Source organism: Athene noctua, chromosome Z (genome assembly GCF_965140245.1).
Source record: "Athene noctua chromosome Z, bAthNoc1.hap1.1, whole genome shotgun sequence".
NCBI classification, from domain to species: Eukaryota; Metazoa; Chordata; class Aves; order Strigiformes; family Strigidae; genus Athene; species Athene noctua.
The window spans coordinates 10754473-10769380 of NC_134077.1; the positions used below are offsets into that span (position 1 = coordinate 10754473).

The window sequence follows — 14908 nt, forward strand, 5'->3', positions numbered from 1 at the left end:
TCCAATTAGCACTTTGTGGGAAGTTAATAAATGTTCGGACTTTGAGACTTGTCTCACCGTTGTCCACTCCGTTCGGGATTTATGAATCTGAGTGACTTGTCACCCTCGTATGAGTGGGATGTGACACAGGAGCATCCCCAACTCCAGCCCTGTTGCCATCCCCCTCACTGTGTGCTAGGGAGCCGATATTCAGGTCTGCCCCGGGTTGCTTCCCACAGAGCAGTTGTTGGTCAGGTCAGGGCAAATCTGCTCACTGCTGTCAGTGTCCCTCAGTGGAAGCAAGGTGCTCCATGGGTGCTCATGCCTCAGAGGAGCACTCCCTGCGCTGCTTCCTGGCATGTCACTAGCGGTCTCCTGCATTGCTTTGTCCTGTTTGCTTCTGGCCGATACGCAAGCCTTGGGCCCTGCATTCACAGTCAGGCCAGGATGAATCCTCCTCTTCTCTGTACAAGGTCTTACTCAGACCCTTACGGAGAGTACAGTGTCACTGTGAACATGAACATGGAGTGCGTAACACAACTTAAACATCACTGCAGACTGCATGGGCTCAGACAGATGTCCCAACGGGCACCAGTGAGCACTCTCCATCAAGCAGCACTGTGCCAAGCCCATCTTCAGGAGAGGATTGACAACAGCAAAGCTGCTAACAAGGATCTCACAGGATGAAGAGGCACTGTGGTGGTGACAGCTGAGCCTTGTCTGTCTGTGGGGCAGGAAGGGATTTCTCAGCTGCTGTAATGGAGTTGAATCCTGAGAAGGAAAAACAGCTCTAGCTGAAGGATTGCTCATGTTCATCATGTGTCCAGCTTCTTACTGACCCCTTTTAAGCCTTGATTTGCATGCTGCAGCATAACTCAGTCATAGCAGATGTGATTTAGTGTGACGTCCCACATAGTCCAGACTAATAGTGTATCTGTTTTCCAGGCCTGGGAGTGTTTGTGTGGCATTTATCATTTGCCTGACCATTTCCTGTGTGGCAGGTGGAAAGAAGCTGTGCGAGTCATTTAATTTGTGGCAAATGAGAGACACGGTCTGAAGTAAACAGGATACACTTCAGTAAGGACAGAGGCAAAATAAGAGGAGAGAGAAAGGAGATAGTAATAACCAACCAAGGAGGTGAACAGAAAAAGATCTCACTTGCCAACAATGCCCTGCAGTAGCAGAGATACTGTACTGGAGAGCACAGGCAAAAGAGCGGGGTGAGCAGGACACATGAGCTGGTCTTGCTGCACTGCTTCTCAGTGTAAAAGCCTCAGCTCCAATTTGGGGTACTGGGCTTGAAGAATGTGGGAATGGGAGAGCAGCAAGGACAATGTGTCTAGCTGAGAGGCTGGAATCAGGGAGATAAGTGAGATGTGCACCCCTAAAGAGGCCCTGGGCTGGCAGGATGAGGAAGGCAGTGCTCTGAGGTTATAAGACAGGAGCAGAAGGCTTAGGGAAAAGGTTTCAGTGGGTGTGAGAGGGACATGCTGGCAGCCATCACCAGGTGATGGGTTGGCAGCACTGTCCTTGGAGGTTTTCAAAAGAAATGGCCATGCAGGTGATGGGAGAAATCCACTGCTCAGGGGACATCGTTCTGGGACCCCCAGAAACTGGGTCAAGTGCTGGTCAAGCATCTGTCAGAAGCAATTTAAGACTAGCTGCTCCCACCATGGACCAGGTTGGACTGGTGGACTAACCCCTCCTATCCCTGCTCCAGGTGGCACTGTGATTTAAATGAAACTTACACATGTGTTGTCAAGATGACATAGTTGTTCACGCAGTTGAAATATCTAGTACTATTTCTGGAGCGTCCCTGAGTTCAAGTGCAGTCATGGAGATCAGGAGAGAGGGAGAGAGCACTGTGGCCTGACATTAAATTGCAGACTGAGCTCTTTCAGTAAGCAGAAGTGTATCAGTTGTAATACATCTTTCATGCCATTGGCATTTAATATTATTAAACATGGGGCATCTGCAAATGAAGACATTTATTTTTACTTCTGTTTATAGCACAACTCAGTTTCCAGTGTACTTGTATTTATCCAGGGTGAAGTGTATTCACATGCTCTCATGTTAGTAACAAACAAGAATACATTTCCTATGCAAATGTTTTTATGAACTGTATTAAAGATTTGGCATGTCAAAAGTTTTAAAGAAGGTACTAAGAGAAACAGCAGCTGGACTTTCTTAGGACAGTTAAAAGGTTACTACCAGGGATATATTTTTATTAGCAGTGGTGGCCAGAGAAAGAGGTATTGGAAAAATTGCAACTTTTAAATATATACTGTTTATACAACTCCAAATGATCCCTCATGAGATGCTATGCTCTATGAGATAACAGCAGTACCAAAATATGGCAGTAGCTGCATACTCGTATCCGTGTTTAGGTGCTTTTATTAAACTCTAATCTGTAGCAGCTTACTGAACTGTCATGCAAAAATGCTAAAGTAAAGCTGAAGTAAGAAAAAAAAAAAAAGAGAGATGCTGAGTGATAAAGGAATGTTGCTGGGTGGCTGACGGCGCTACCTGCCAGCTAGCATCAAGGACTGCAGCTTAAGACTGCTGGCATCCCTGCGCACCACAAGGCATCTCCTCGATTGTGCCCCTATGGATGGGTTTGGTGTACGTGCCTGTGGGTGCTGTCCCTGCCCAAGCCTCTCACTGCAGGGTTGCCAGCCAGCATACAGAGGTGATGCAGATGTGGCTCCTTGAGGTAGGCACATGAGCTGGGAATCTTTAGCACTGTTTAGGTTGAATCGAGGTTTGGTCTCTGGGTTTCACTGGAATCACAGCAATGTTTGAAGTTGAGCTAGAAGCCAAGGTATCACCTGTCGTGATTTGTGTGGACAATCTTAGCTAAAAACCAGTTATACCTCCCTTCCTCCCCGCTGCGTGGGTCTGAGGGATCCCAGAGCTAAAACATCAGGCACTAATGCCCCTACCAGCCTGTCTATCCAGTGCCATTATAACATACCACGTGTAGACAGGCTTTGGGTAACAGGGCTTCCCCTGAGCAGAGCTAAGAGCTTATTAAAGTAATCCATCCCATCCAGATGAGCCCAAAGGCACTGCAGAAAGTCTGAACGCAGTAGGGTTGTGTCCAGGGTTTGAGGGCTGTGGAGGGTGCACTGCCTGTCCCCCAGGAAGGTGAAGGAAAAGGCAGCCCCTTCCTCTGTCCTGTTCCCAACAGTGGTTTGCACCAGATGTGGGTTTTTTTGCTCCACTCCAGTCCTTTTACAAAGCCTCTGCGGGTCAGGGGAGGGTAATTATATTGCACACTGAGCAGACAATTATGTTTCTCAGTGGTTAGCACTAAATCTGTGAACTGAAACTGAAAATCTTTTCCATGCACCTTGTGAGGAGTTTATCCTCTCACCAGCCTGGTCTGTTCGAGGTGCCTGCCATTGGCTTGTCTCAGTGACAGAGGGTAACGATGCCTGAAGGCAAAGCTGATCTTCACCTGAAGGAGCTACAGACTGATGCTTCCTAATCACGGCATCTGTGCAGGGCAGAACTAAGGGTGTTTGCTCATTTAGGCCATTTCAGACCCTAATGTCTTTGGATAACTTTAAAATTTATCCTTCACTTTAAAGATATTTTGAACCGAGGTTCATGACTACAACCCTGTTTTGAACCCATAAGTGTCAGATATGGAAAAGGCAGAAGACTGACTGTTTAAAATTGTTCTGGTGGGTTTCTGCAGCTGGTACTGGGATAAATTCAGAAGGAGTTAATGAGTCACTGTAATGCCCAGTTTGGAGGAGTTGTGGGGACCGCCATGGACCCTGTCTGCACTCAGCTTGGCCTTGCTCACTGAATTTTCATGCATGGATGCTAAACGTGGTCTTCTTACGGCTATATTTAGGTGCCTTAATTAGTGGTGTGTAAGAGATGTTGTTCGTGGCTCTGGAGTTAGCAAGAACAGGGAACACCGAGCGTGGCTGGAAGCCAAATCGCTTTGTTGGCAGCCCACAAGAAGAGACCGATGCTAAGACTTTCTTAGACCTTAGGTGAGCCTAGTCTTGCCTGTTCTGCACCCTGTGGTGCCCACCAGCACCTGCCTCGGGCTGCCCTGTGCCTGGGGCCAGTGAGGCCATGCCCTTTGCTGTGGTCACTGTGAGATGAGATATGCTGTTTAGCAGCTTTCCGTGCTCAGCCAGGGTATACAGCTGGATCAGGCCAGCTAGCAAGTGCTTTCAGAGGGCACTGTTGATGCTTCATTAAATCCTGTTAGCACAACTTGCCACAACGTGCTTCAGAGGCTCACTGCTTAGTATTTCTTGAGCTCCTTGCTACGGGTCAATAGAGATTGTACCACAGCACTGATCAGCACGAAAGCAAAAGCCAAACTCCTCCATGGCTTTGCCAGAGCCTGCTGAAACCCACAAGGAAGGGTTTGGCTCCTCCTGTGTGCACACTTTTTGCTTGGCCAGAGAACACTGTGAGGGGAGTGAGAAAGGGTGTGGGGACCCAGCCGGCCTCTGGCAGAGCAGACGCGGAGCTGTGATGATGGCTGTCCTTCCTACGGGCAAGGATGAGGGTTTGACCTTGCTATTAGCTCTTTGCTGCTGCAGAGCCCATCCATTCCATCGAACAATCTCTCCGCTCTCCCAGGGGTGTTTGTAAGACAGCCGGCCCTGTAGTGTGCTGCAGGCAAGTACCCACTATTTAGATATCCCTGCCCACATCCCTTGAGCATCACCCAGTTCCTTCTGGTTTATTCCCAGTGATACTCCCAGCCCCTTCCTGGTCTGATAGATTTTGTTTGCACCTCCTGCCTTTTGGATATGGCTGACCTTTCTTCCCATGCCTTTACCAGCAGATGTGTGCTGCTGAGCCACACTCTGGTGTGTCTTCAGTGGTTCCAGTGGCTTCACTGGTCACTTCCAGCAAGCAAGGGCAGGTCACCTGCGGCCTCAAGACCTGTCTGCCCTGCTGTGCCTTGGTGTGGTCTGGTGCAGATGTTAGCAGAGATCTCCGAGACGAATATGTGAGCTGGAGTGAAGAGAGGTGCTTGCCCTGAACAGTACAGGTTTTAGCTGAAGCTGGAGGAATGAGCATCTTTGAGGGCAATGATCCTGTGTGGTTGCTGACGCCTGAACAACCCAGCCATCCCCTGGGCTTTTCTGCTGGTTTCATTCCCTGCAAGCAGAACATTTCCTGCGTCATTTATTTCCAAACAGTAGCAAAATAAGCCTAAATCCTTATCTCCAGTCTGTCAGCTAATCCTTCCATGGGCCAGGAGCAACACTGTCAAATCAGGCTGTGAGTATGACTCAAGGCTCTCTGTGGTTGATAAGCACGTTGCTGCTGTATGTAAATGGGCTTCTTGAGAGCCCAGAAGTGGTCCTGGCACAGACATCATCCCCAGCTCAGCGTAACTCCAGCTTCAGCCTCTATATAACAGCATCGATTTGCAATAGGACCATGACAGGCTAGGTTTTGGAAGGCTTCAGGGCTGCAGGTCATATCACACCCCTGCTGATGCATGCTTGGTTGGTGGCTCAGGGAATCAATGAGGAAAATTTTGCTGTGTTCACAAAGGAGTTTGGGTTTCCTTGGTCTTCCCAACTGAAATACTCCAGGGAAGTCTCTGCTTTCATTCACTGAATTTGCCAGACCTGTTGCTGGTGTGTTTTGCTAATAGAGGAGACCTTACCCTGGAGGTGTTGCCTTAACCTACCCCTGCACAGGGTAGAAGGAACAAGAAATGGTCTCTGAAGACCTGGCAGGCTGAGTGCCCCTTCCCACTGAGGATAATAAGGATGGGAGTTTTGGGCAGCCCTGTCGGTCACTTCTTGGAACTTCTCACCCCCTTCAAAATCTGTCTGTAGCCTCTTTTGCATGGGAAGCTGCCATCCTAGGTCACTTGTGCTGCTTTATAAAGTGGCCAGATCCTGTCCCAGCATGGCTGTGCCCAGAAATCCCATCCTGTCAGGAATGGCAGAGACCGCAGCTATCAGTGTCATGGTGACAGCAGGGCAGACCCAGACGCAGCAGGGGGAAGGATCCCCTCTGCTCCCAGGGAAGTTATGGGGACTTTTCTGTCTATGTTCATGCCAGCATGGTTGACTTCCTCGCTACTTTAAAACATAAACATGTTTTGCTTTGTTTAATCGAAACCTTACAGCAGATGTTTTATGATTATTCCACCACTGGGGGGGGAAGAAAAAAAAAAAAAAAAAAAAAAAAAAAAGGATGCTGAAAGTGCCAGCATCATGGCTTTTATGGGAGAGTTTTATTAACTTGGCAGTTTACTGTTCAGCTAGGGAATGAAGGCATCAGCCAAGACACAGGAAATCTAGTTTAAATGACTCCCATATTGTGGATGTAGAGTTTGGTATGTGCCAGCATGGGGAGGGCTGGGGTTGAGTCTTCCAGGATGATGGCTCTGGAGTCAGCCACACCTCACCCTCAACCTTGTCCTCATTCTGCCCTTGCCCATGGGACTCCGCCTCAGTCATCTTCCACCTCCTGCTCCTCTTCCAGTGTCAGTACTCACCTTTGGGGCTGAGAGGACCATCAAGGGTCCTGCAACAGTTTTGCACACACTGCCTATAGGACCAGAAGCCCCATGCCTCAGTTTCCCTGCCTGGAGAGCCAGAGAGGAGCCCAGGCATAAGGCAAAGGGAGTGTGAAGGCAGTGGGGGACTTGGCCATGGACACAGAAGCATGGGGATATATAGGGGGTCTCCTCCGGATCTCATGTCCCTGGGGTCATGCTCCATCAGAGGAGCAGAGTCCGTCCCCACGCAGCACCTTTTCTGCCCCTGCCGTGAGCTTTTGTGAGATGTCCCTCATCACCATTTCAGCCAAGAGCATTTTGCTTTCCTGCTGGGACCCGTTAATGATAAAATCAATGCAAACACTGCTGTGAGCAGCTCTGGTACCCGTTTGATGAGCTCCGCAGGGACAGACAGCTCTGCAGACTCCTCAGCATCTGTCAGCTCCATGGGGGGGATGCTCTGCCCCGGCTCCCTCTCAGCTCCTGATGAGCCCCATGGATGTAGTGTAAGCAGGGATGCCAGGGGAGGATGGGCTCAGCTACATGCTGGGTGGCAGAGCCCCATGAGTGCCCTTTCTACACCTGGCCGTGGCATCCATCGGGAGGGAGGGCCCATCAGCAGCCACATGCAGAGGTGATGTTTCCCTGCATCACGCATGCTCTGGGAAATTGCAACAGTTCTGCTCTGAGACGGGCTGCTCCTCAGAGGTCTGATGCAGGCGAAGCCCCTGGATTTGTAGGATGCTGCCACGTGTATCCAAGCAGATGCTGCAGTGTTGTGGTGGTGCCATCAGCCAGCCTGCAGTGGCCTGGCCATCTCACATGCACAGGCGCCCCGGGAAAAGCAGATGGAGGAATAAAGGGAAACTTTCCATTCCAGTGCCCCTGAAAGGACATTATAATTTTCCTTCCTTGTGTAATCCTGCTTGCCTGGTTATGTGGCGTTAAATTAGGGCTCTGGTTCGGTTACGGCTCATTACAAGCTTACGTGTGGCTTTGTTGCAGCTTGCTCAAAAGCACCGAAGGAGCTGAAAGTTGAGGTTTTAGGGACACACCTCATTGACTAGGAGCTGAGCTTTGCCTGTGGCTGGTAACTTCAGCAAGGGTCAGACACGATCACCATGGACCTGGCATTACTACCTGGAGGGTATCAGTGAGGGACCCTCCCTGACCCTACCAGTGGGGAAAGCAAAGGGCTTGGGATGGATGTAGGTTGATGGGAGATGGCTCCAGCTTTTCCTAGCTGAGCAAATGCAGTTGCCTCTTTAGCCTGTCCCAAGGACCTGTGTATGGTGTTGTGTACAACACAGGGTGCCAAAGGGAATGTTTTGAATGCTGTCAGACAGCAAAGAAGCTTTTCTGCAGAAATAGCTAAGTCCTGAAATACCCCAAGCAGCTGTGTTTATCCCGACGCTCTTGCTCAGAGAGATGCTTGGCTGTGACGTGGGCCGTTAGTACAAACATTGCTTCCAGTGCCCAGACCAGAGCCACCAAGGGCGTTGCTCAGTTAGTGGCATTAATAACAAACCAGCACCATCCTGGCATGCAGTCAATGGACTCAGTAAATAAAACCAACCTCAGCTCATCCTAATGTTTAGGCAAGGAGTGGGGCTGCCTTCTCAGGAGCAGATTGGTTTCCAAATGTCCCCATTCCCCACCCAGGGCTGCTTTCACCGAAGCCGTGCTCTCCAGCAGCAGAAGAAACCTCTGCTCTGGCAGGGTTGTGCTGGGTGGGATGAGGGAGAAGATCCCTGGGGACTTCTTTCCCAACCATTATTGCCTTCAGCAATGCCCAGATTTGCTAGGGAAATGCAGCAAGATCCCTGCAGCCCTACAACTTTCTTTTTGTTGTGCCCTGGTGTTTCCTTCCAGTGCTGAAGGTGTGTGTTTGTAATTGCTGCACCTGGGGCCATTAGAGGAGCTGATTCAGAAGGTGGAGCATTGATCTTTTCTAAGCGGGGAGAGAAGAAAGCAGGCAACCTCCTTGCTCAGATGCTGCATGCTACTCCTTGGCCTTCTGAGAGCATCCCCATGCAGAGGCTGTGCTTTGGGGATGCCAGGAGGAGCTGGCACAGCAGCTTTATGCAGGCTGCCTCCAAGCCCAGCTGGTGATGTTCCCCCTTGCTGTGTCATGAGGTTGGGGACCCACTGCCACCTCTCCCAAGCCCACCTTCCAGACTGGGTACCAACCCTGCCACTCTCCTGTGCTTGGCATCTGCTTTCTGGGGTGCCCAGAGCCATGCTGGGCACAGGGGACCTTCCCAGAGCAGGGACCCCCCCAAATCCCGAGGCAAGGCAAGACCCAGCAGGCTGGGGAAGGCTGTGAGCAGACACAGCACAGAGCAACAGGATGTGGCGACTGGGCAGGTGCTGTTTTGAAGGAACCCCACAGGGTAGATGCTCAGCTGCAGGAGGGCTTGGTGGGCTAAATGCAGGCTGGAAAATTCCTCTGCTGCAGCTGTGTCTGCCAAGATGTGTACCTGGAGAGCCCATACCCAGTTATTCCTTTTCCAAAGCCCCCAGGCTCTGGCAGGAGCAATGCACTGATACTGCAGCCCACAGCAGGGGGAACATGCCCTGCCCCAAGGGTAGCACTGGTACCCTTAGCAGGGACCTGGAAGCTCCTGCTGCTCCCAAGTGAGGACTGGACAGGCTTATTCCCCTCATGCTACATGATTTCTCCCAAGATGCTGGGAGTTTTCTCCAGCACCCACAGTGGGAGGCACTGGGAGGGTTTTATCATGTGCTGCAGGACTGTGGGTAGGGCTTGTCCTCCCTGCCCATGCTGGGCATGTGTTGGGTTTGGCACAGCAGCGTGCAGTGAGGCACAGGGCTGTCCCATGGGATGCTCAGGGTATGCCCCAAACCCTTCCTGACCACCCTTACCCAGACCGTGAGGGCTTTTACATATCCCATGGCACCTGGAGCTTGAAATACAGGACAGGCAGGTGCACTCCCCATGGATCAGCCCCCAGCAAGGGATGAGAGCTGGGATACAGCAGCCCAGCTGCTCTCCCTGCACCGGACCCCTCCTCATCTCCATGGTCCTCTCTGCTCACAGTTCTGCCCCACTTTGCTCTCTTTGCAGGAGAAGAAAGGCCAGGAGGTTAAGAAGGGCCCCGAGGTGGAAATAGCAAAGCTGGACAAGCTACTTAACCTGGTGAGAGATCCGGAGACTAAGGCAGGGAAGTGAGCGGGGGAACGATGGCTCTGCTGGGGGCTGCCGGCCCAACAAGCCCAGCTTTAATCGGCGGCTGTTTGGCATGCAAGCCATGGGCCCCGTGCCACCCACTCTTTGCATAGTGGGAACACTTCGCCTCTGTGCCTGGACAAATAAACAGAGATGCTGGGAGAGCCGTGGTGTACAGTTCTCTCTGGGGTCAGGCAGCCCTCACCGTGCTCGATCCTCCAGAGCCACGCAGCCCTCTGCTCTTCCCCGCCCTCGGCTCGGCCTGCACTGGGTGAGAGCCCCATGGAGGGCAGGGAAGGGCTGGTGGCAGCCCTCAGGAAACCTCAGGGCTGCAGCTTGATGGCAGCCAGTCCCACCATGAACGGTGGCCAGAGAGACTGAGCACTGAGCTGCAGCCTCACAGCCATCTGTGTCGTCAGGTACACACAGCCCCTGGATTTTAGGGCAGCAGCCTAAGCCAGAGGGTAGCTGAGGACTTGGCCTGGTCCCCCATGGCTGTGGGACAAAGACATGCCATCACTCCAGCCAGGGTATCACAGCAGCTGCTGGCCACCAGCTTTGGGACGCCCACAGCTCCCCTCTCCCCAGGGTGGGCTCAGCAGAGGGGGCTCGGCCACCTCTGCCCAGCTGGTGGCTGTAGAAACGGCTGAGCGCTGGGTTTGCAGAGCCTTCCCACCACTCCGGCGCTTTGCAGCAGAGGGATTAGCTGCTACACGGCTGCGGTGGCCTTGCCGCATGCTGATGAGCAGGGACGAGCTGTCACCGCTGGAGCCTCGCACACAGCTGCCAGGACTGGGGAACAGCGACGCTTGTTCCACCGGGCAGGGGTGGTGGACAGTCTCCTCTGTCCACTCAGCTGTCCTGTGTCCCCCACAAGCATCCCTGTAACTTAAGGCCACAGCCTGGGAACTCTCCAGTGCCTCCAGCACTGGGGGTAGGGGGTGCTTCCTGCTGACAGCCACGTGCCCCCAGCCCGGGCAGACACGCTGCAGGCCTGGAGTACCCAGCCACGTTTCTCACCCAGCATTCAAACCCACAGAGGGATGCAGACATGAGCCCTTCCTTGTCACCATCACCCAGCAAAACACCCGCAGTCCTGCAGGGACATCGGCCACCAGCCCTGGAGCAGCCGCTCCTCCGCCCCGCGGGACAGGCAGGACGTGTCCTCTCCACCAAATTTTTCAGGCACTGGGCAGAGCTCAGAGACACTGCCTGGGTCCTACTGTCGGTTTATTAGTCTAGTAAAAACAACGCTGCAAAGGGATGCGTTAGCTACACCTGACAAGGGGAGGAACCGCAGGCTCTGCCAGGCCTGTCCAAGCCTGCGCAGGGACCCTGGCCAGTGTCCCTCCCGGCACAGCCCATCCCTCTGTCCCCTCACTGCAGTGGCTGTGCCAGCAGGGACCTTGGCTATTGCTGGGCTCTAGGATGGACCGGGCAGAGCCTGTCCAAAACCCACATCACCTGCAAGCACGGCGGGAGAATGCAGACCACCAGCAGCCCTCCCCGCAGAGCCACGGTGGCTCCCGGGGAGCGATGGGGCTGGAAATGCTGTTTGTCCGGGCACCCTCATCTCCCCGTGTGTCTCCCAGCTCCCTGGCAAAAAAAGCCATCCCAGGCTGCTCTCAGTGGGGATGGGGATGCCAACGGGGGCACATCTGCTGCCTATAGGCAGGTCAAACCCCACCAGCATGCATCGGCTGGGAGCAGGCAGGAGAGCAGGCAGGGACACGTGCCCAGTGAGGAGGAGGGACGTTTGCCGAGCAGTGTCGGTGCTAAAGATGGAGGGGACTGACAGACAGACCGGGGGATGAATGGACAGACCATGCAGACCCTCCTGTGGCTCATTACATTGGCTGCTGGGGCAGACGGGTGCCAAATGCCCTCCTGAGGCTGGGGGCACACGGCACCCCAGGGCCACCCCCAAAGACACCCAGACTGGTAACAGCCTGCTCTGCCAGCGTGGCCAGGGCTGATGGGGTCCCCCTCAGGCACATCCCACCATGGGGCAGCCAGCCCATTTGGGGACAGATGCCCACGCTAGCCCCGCTGCCTCCCCTCTCCAAGCCCCCATCCAGCCCTGCTGAGGTCTGCGGCACAGTGGCCACTGGCCCGGGCCACCAGCGGCAGGGAGGAGACCATGGGCTGTCCCTAAACACGGGGTGTCCTCAAGAGCAGGGCTCCTGCTGTGTTTGCTGGACGCTGGAACAGGCAGGATTGTCCCCGTCGCACATCCTGGCCGATGTCTCTCCATCCCCACTGTCACTGTAGGCATCTGCAGGGACTTCACACGCCAAAACCACACCAGCGAAGGGCTGTGCCCTGCGTCACAGCACCTGCGAGCGGCTCGGTGTCCCCTCTGCCCTCATCATGCCTGGTCCAGCGCCCCAGTCCCCACGCAGGCATCTGGGCTGGCGTCACTCCCTCAGCACAGCCGGGTGTCCGAGTCCCCAGGCAGCTCAGGGCTGCAGCAGGTACTTCTCTTCATTCCTTGCCTCATCTGCATCAGAAGCTGGACTCTTCCTGGGGCATGAGGGTGTCCTGCAGGCCTTGCAGAGGATGAGGAAGAGGATGAGGATTAGCAATGCAATGATACAGTTAAAAGAAATTGCCACAACCGCTCCGGTGGAGAGAGCGGCCCCCATCGCCCCCGTCCCACAGGAAAAATCGGGGCCCAAAGCTCGGCCCCACGCTTGGGATGCCAGAGCAGCGATCAAGTGCGCAGCCTCCGCCTGCCGGCATTGGCGGGGGACAAAGGGGACGGCGGTGTTGGGATGGGGCCAGGTGGGCAGCAGGGACGGCGTCACTCTGTCACAGTTCGGCCACTCGCAGCCGTGTCCTGGGCTTCACCGTGACACCAGGAAGGACCGATCAGAGCTTTCTCTCGGCTTCCCCTCCTCTGCCTGGGCAGCGGGGACACGGGGACCTCACTCCTCCGTCCTGCACCTGGAAGGGAGAAAGTCACCGTCACCACGAGGGGACAGGTTGCCCGAGCCCCTCGGTGTGGGCTGCGGGGTGCCAGCGGGCAGCGAGCCCAGCGCCCAAGGGGCTTTGCTGGGGTCTGGAGCGGCTCCCAGGTCAGCGGCTGTTTGGGGGACCCGTCCAGCACTCCACACCCCAGCTGCCCCCACTGCCCCCTGCGAGGGCCGCCAAGCCGGTGGTGTCCCCAGCGGGAGATCCATCGCCTCACCCCCAGCCCGAACCCTCCCCCATCCCCGGGGCGTCCCCGGGTGACTCCGGGCGGCCCTGGCCCGGGTCTTCTCCCCCCTCCACCCTCCACTTGCTTTTGCCACCGCCTGCATCCCGCTGCGAGGACCCGCACCCCAAAACGGTGCGAGCGGCTGGGCGGGCACAGGTGGGAGGCCGCCCGCGTCAGGCAAACCGCGACTTCGGGGGTCCCCGGTGCCCCTAATCCCCCGCCGAGGAGCGGGACGCCCGCGGAGCCCCCGGCCCGCACCGGGGCATCGAGCAGCAACAGGTTCCGCCGAACCCGCCCTCCCGTCGCGGGGCCCCGGCGTCACCTACCTGCCTCCGCTCCGTCCCGGGAACCGCCGGCACCCCGACGGCAGGCCGGGGGCGCTGCCGGGACCGGGTCTCGGTGCGGGGTCCCGGCGCGGAGCGGTGTGGCCGGCGCCGGGTCCCGGTGCGCGGAGTCCCGGCGAGGAGCGGGACCCGCGGGGGGGGCGGGGGGCGGCAGGGGGCGTGGCGGCGGTGGGAGCTGTGGGGTCCCGGCGCGGAGCGGGGCCGCGGGGCCGGTGCGCACCCCGAGCGCGGTCCCGCCGCGGGCCGCCCGGTGGGTGCCGCAGCCCCGCGCGCTGCCCGCTCCCTCCCGCCGGCATCGGGGCGGGCCCTGGTGGTGCCCCGCCCCCGCCCCGCCCCCGGGCGTTGGTGGCCGCCCCTTCCCCGGTCGGGCGCCATTGGGCGAGCGCTCGGCTCAGGGCCCGCCCCCCGCGGCCGGCGCCCACGTGAGCGGCGGGGAGCGCCGCTGGGCAGCGCGCGCTCTGCCGGCCCGGCCCGCGCCGCCGCCTTCTCCTGCCCTTCCCTTCCCCACCCGCCGCTGCCTTCTCCTGCCCTTCCCCACCCGCCGCTGCCTGCCCTGCGACCCGCCCGTGCCACACGTTTCCACACGCGCTGGGTGGCGCGGCCAGGGCCGGGTCGGGGTCCCTGCCGGGACACGGGGGCCGCAGGCAGGCAGGGGTGGGCACAGGCACCGAAGGAGGCGGGACCGGTCACTTCCGAACGCTCGGTGCCCCGGGAGTCTGGGCAGCGGCGGCGTCAGAGGTGCAGCCGGCTCCTCGAAACTGAGGCACGGGGCTGCCCGTCCCCGGGCGCAGGCACACCGCGCCCCTGCTGAGCCGTAACCGCCAGCCCCGATATGGGGACCGGAGCCAGAGACGCTCCGGTGTGCGGTGTCACGCCAAAGCTGGGCCACTCCTGGAGAAGGACGCAGACATGGCACCCAGCGGAGGGGGCTGGGGACACATAGGGGCCTCTCCCGACGGCTGCAGAGGGTCCTGGAGCCCCCCAGAGATCCAGTCCCAGCACCTGAGGCTGCTCTGAAAAGCCACAGCCAGGCCACGCGTCTGCCTGGCAGCACCGACACACGGTGGGTGGGTGGTGACGCGGGGAGCTGGAGGGGGATCCGCTGCGGCCCCACGGTGTGTCACGCCAGGGCAAACAGGCAGCTGGGCAGAAAATGGACTAGGAACAGATCTGCAAGAGAGCCGGGGACCTCTCCCAGCTGACCTGCCAGTCGCTCCCTCTCCAGCCCCCGGGAAGCAAAGCTGCGGCAAGTCTGCCACCATCAACCAAGGGTAACTTTCAAACAGCGAAACAAAAATAAAAATAATTTCACAGCTTTGATGGGAAGGCGTTAAACGCTCCGACGCCGTGAAGGAGGCTCACAGAGGCTGTCTGAGGATCCATCTCTCCGCAAAGAGGTTGTTCTGAACAGTAAACAAACAAGAACACATTGCTCACTGCCATGTCAGAAGCAGTCTGATCACTCGAGCATCCTTCCTTGGCATTTATCGCTAATCTGCTAATTAGTCGGGAAAAGCAGTCGCCTCCTTAGATGTAAGGGAGCAGCAGCTGGGGAGAGCACCAAAACAAATCAGCTTAACTCTGCCCTGTCCCCAGGTTTCACCCGTGCTGGCACAAGGGTCTGGGATTTCCACCACCACCTCGCTGGGGCTGAGGGTGAGGAGACCACCCAGGGAGGGGAGGGGAGGAGG

The 14908-nt window shown here is 56.5% G+C and overlaps 2 protein-coding genes across 3 annotated transcripts in view; one reads left to right on the forward strand and one right to left on the reverse strand.

The window, feature by feature from the left end:
* Positions 1-9821, forward strand: part of DNAI1 (dynein axonemal intermediate chain 1) — a 176684-nt gene extending 166863 nt beyond the window's left edge. For both annotated transcript variants that reach the window (XM_074932950.1, XM_074932951.1), the window contains one exon: positions 9573-9821. In XM_074932950.1, coding sequence (XP_074789051.1) covers positions 9573-9677 — 105 coding nt within the window. In that variant the 3' untranslated portion in view covers positions 9678-9821. The remainder of the gene's footprint in view (positions 1-9572) is intronic.
* A 1065-nt stretch (positions 9822-10886) lies between these two features.
* Positions 10887-13519, reverse strand: ENHO (energy homeostasis associated). Its single transcript, XM_074932838.1, has 2 exons — positions 13200-13519; positions 10887-12620 (listed from the first exon to the last, which is right to left on the reverse strand). The coding sequence occupies exon 2, from the start codon at positions 12317-12319 to the stop codon at positions 12134-12136; it is 186 nt and encodes a 61-aa protein (XP_074788939.1). The 5' UTR covers positions 12320-12620; positions 13200-13519; the 3' UTR covers positions 10887-12133.
* Positions 13520-14908: the final 1389 nt, after the last annotated feature.

Excerpts from the sequence above, each read along its gene's own strand:
- ENHO (XM_074932838.1), bottom strand. The coding sequence starts at position 12,319 with ATGGGGGCCGCTCTCTCCACCGGAGCGGTTGTGGCAATTTCTTTTAAC.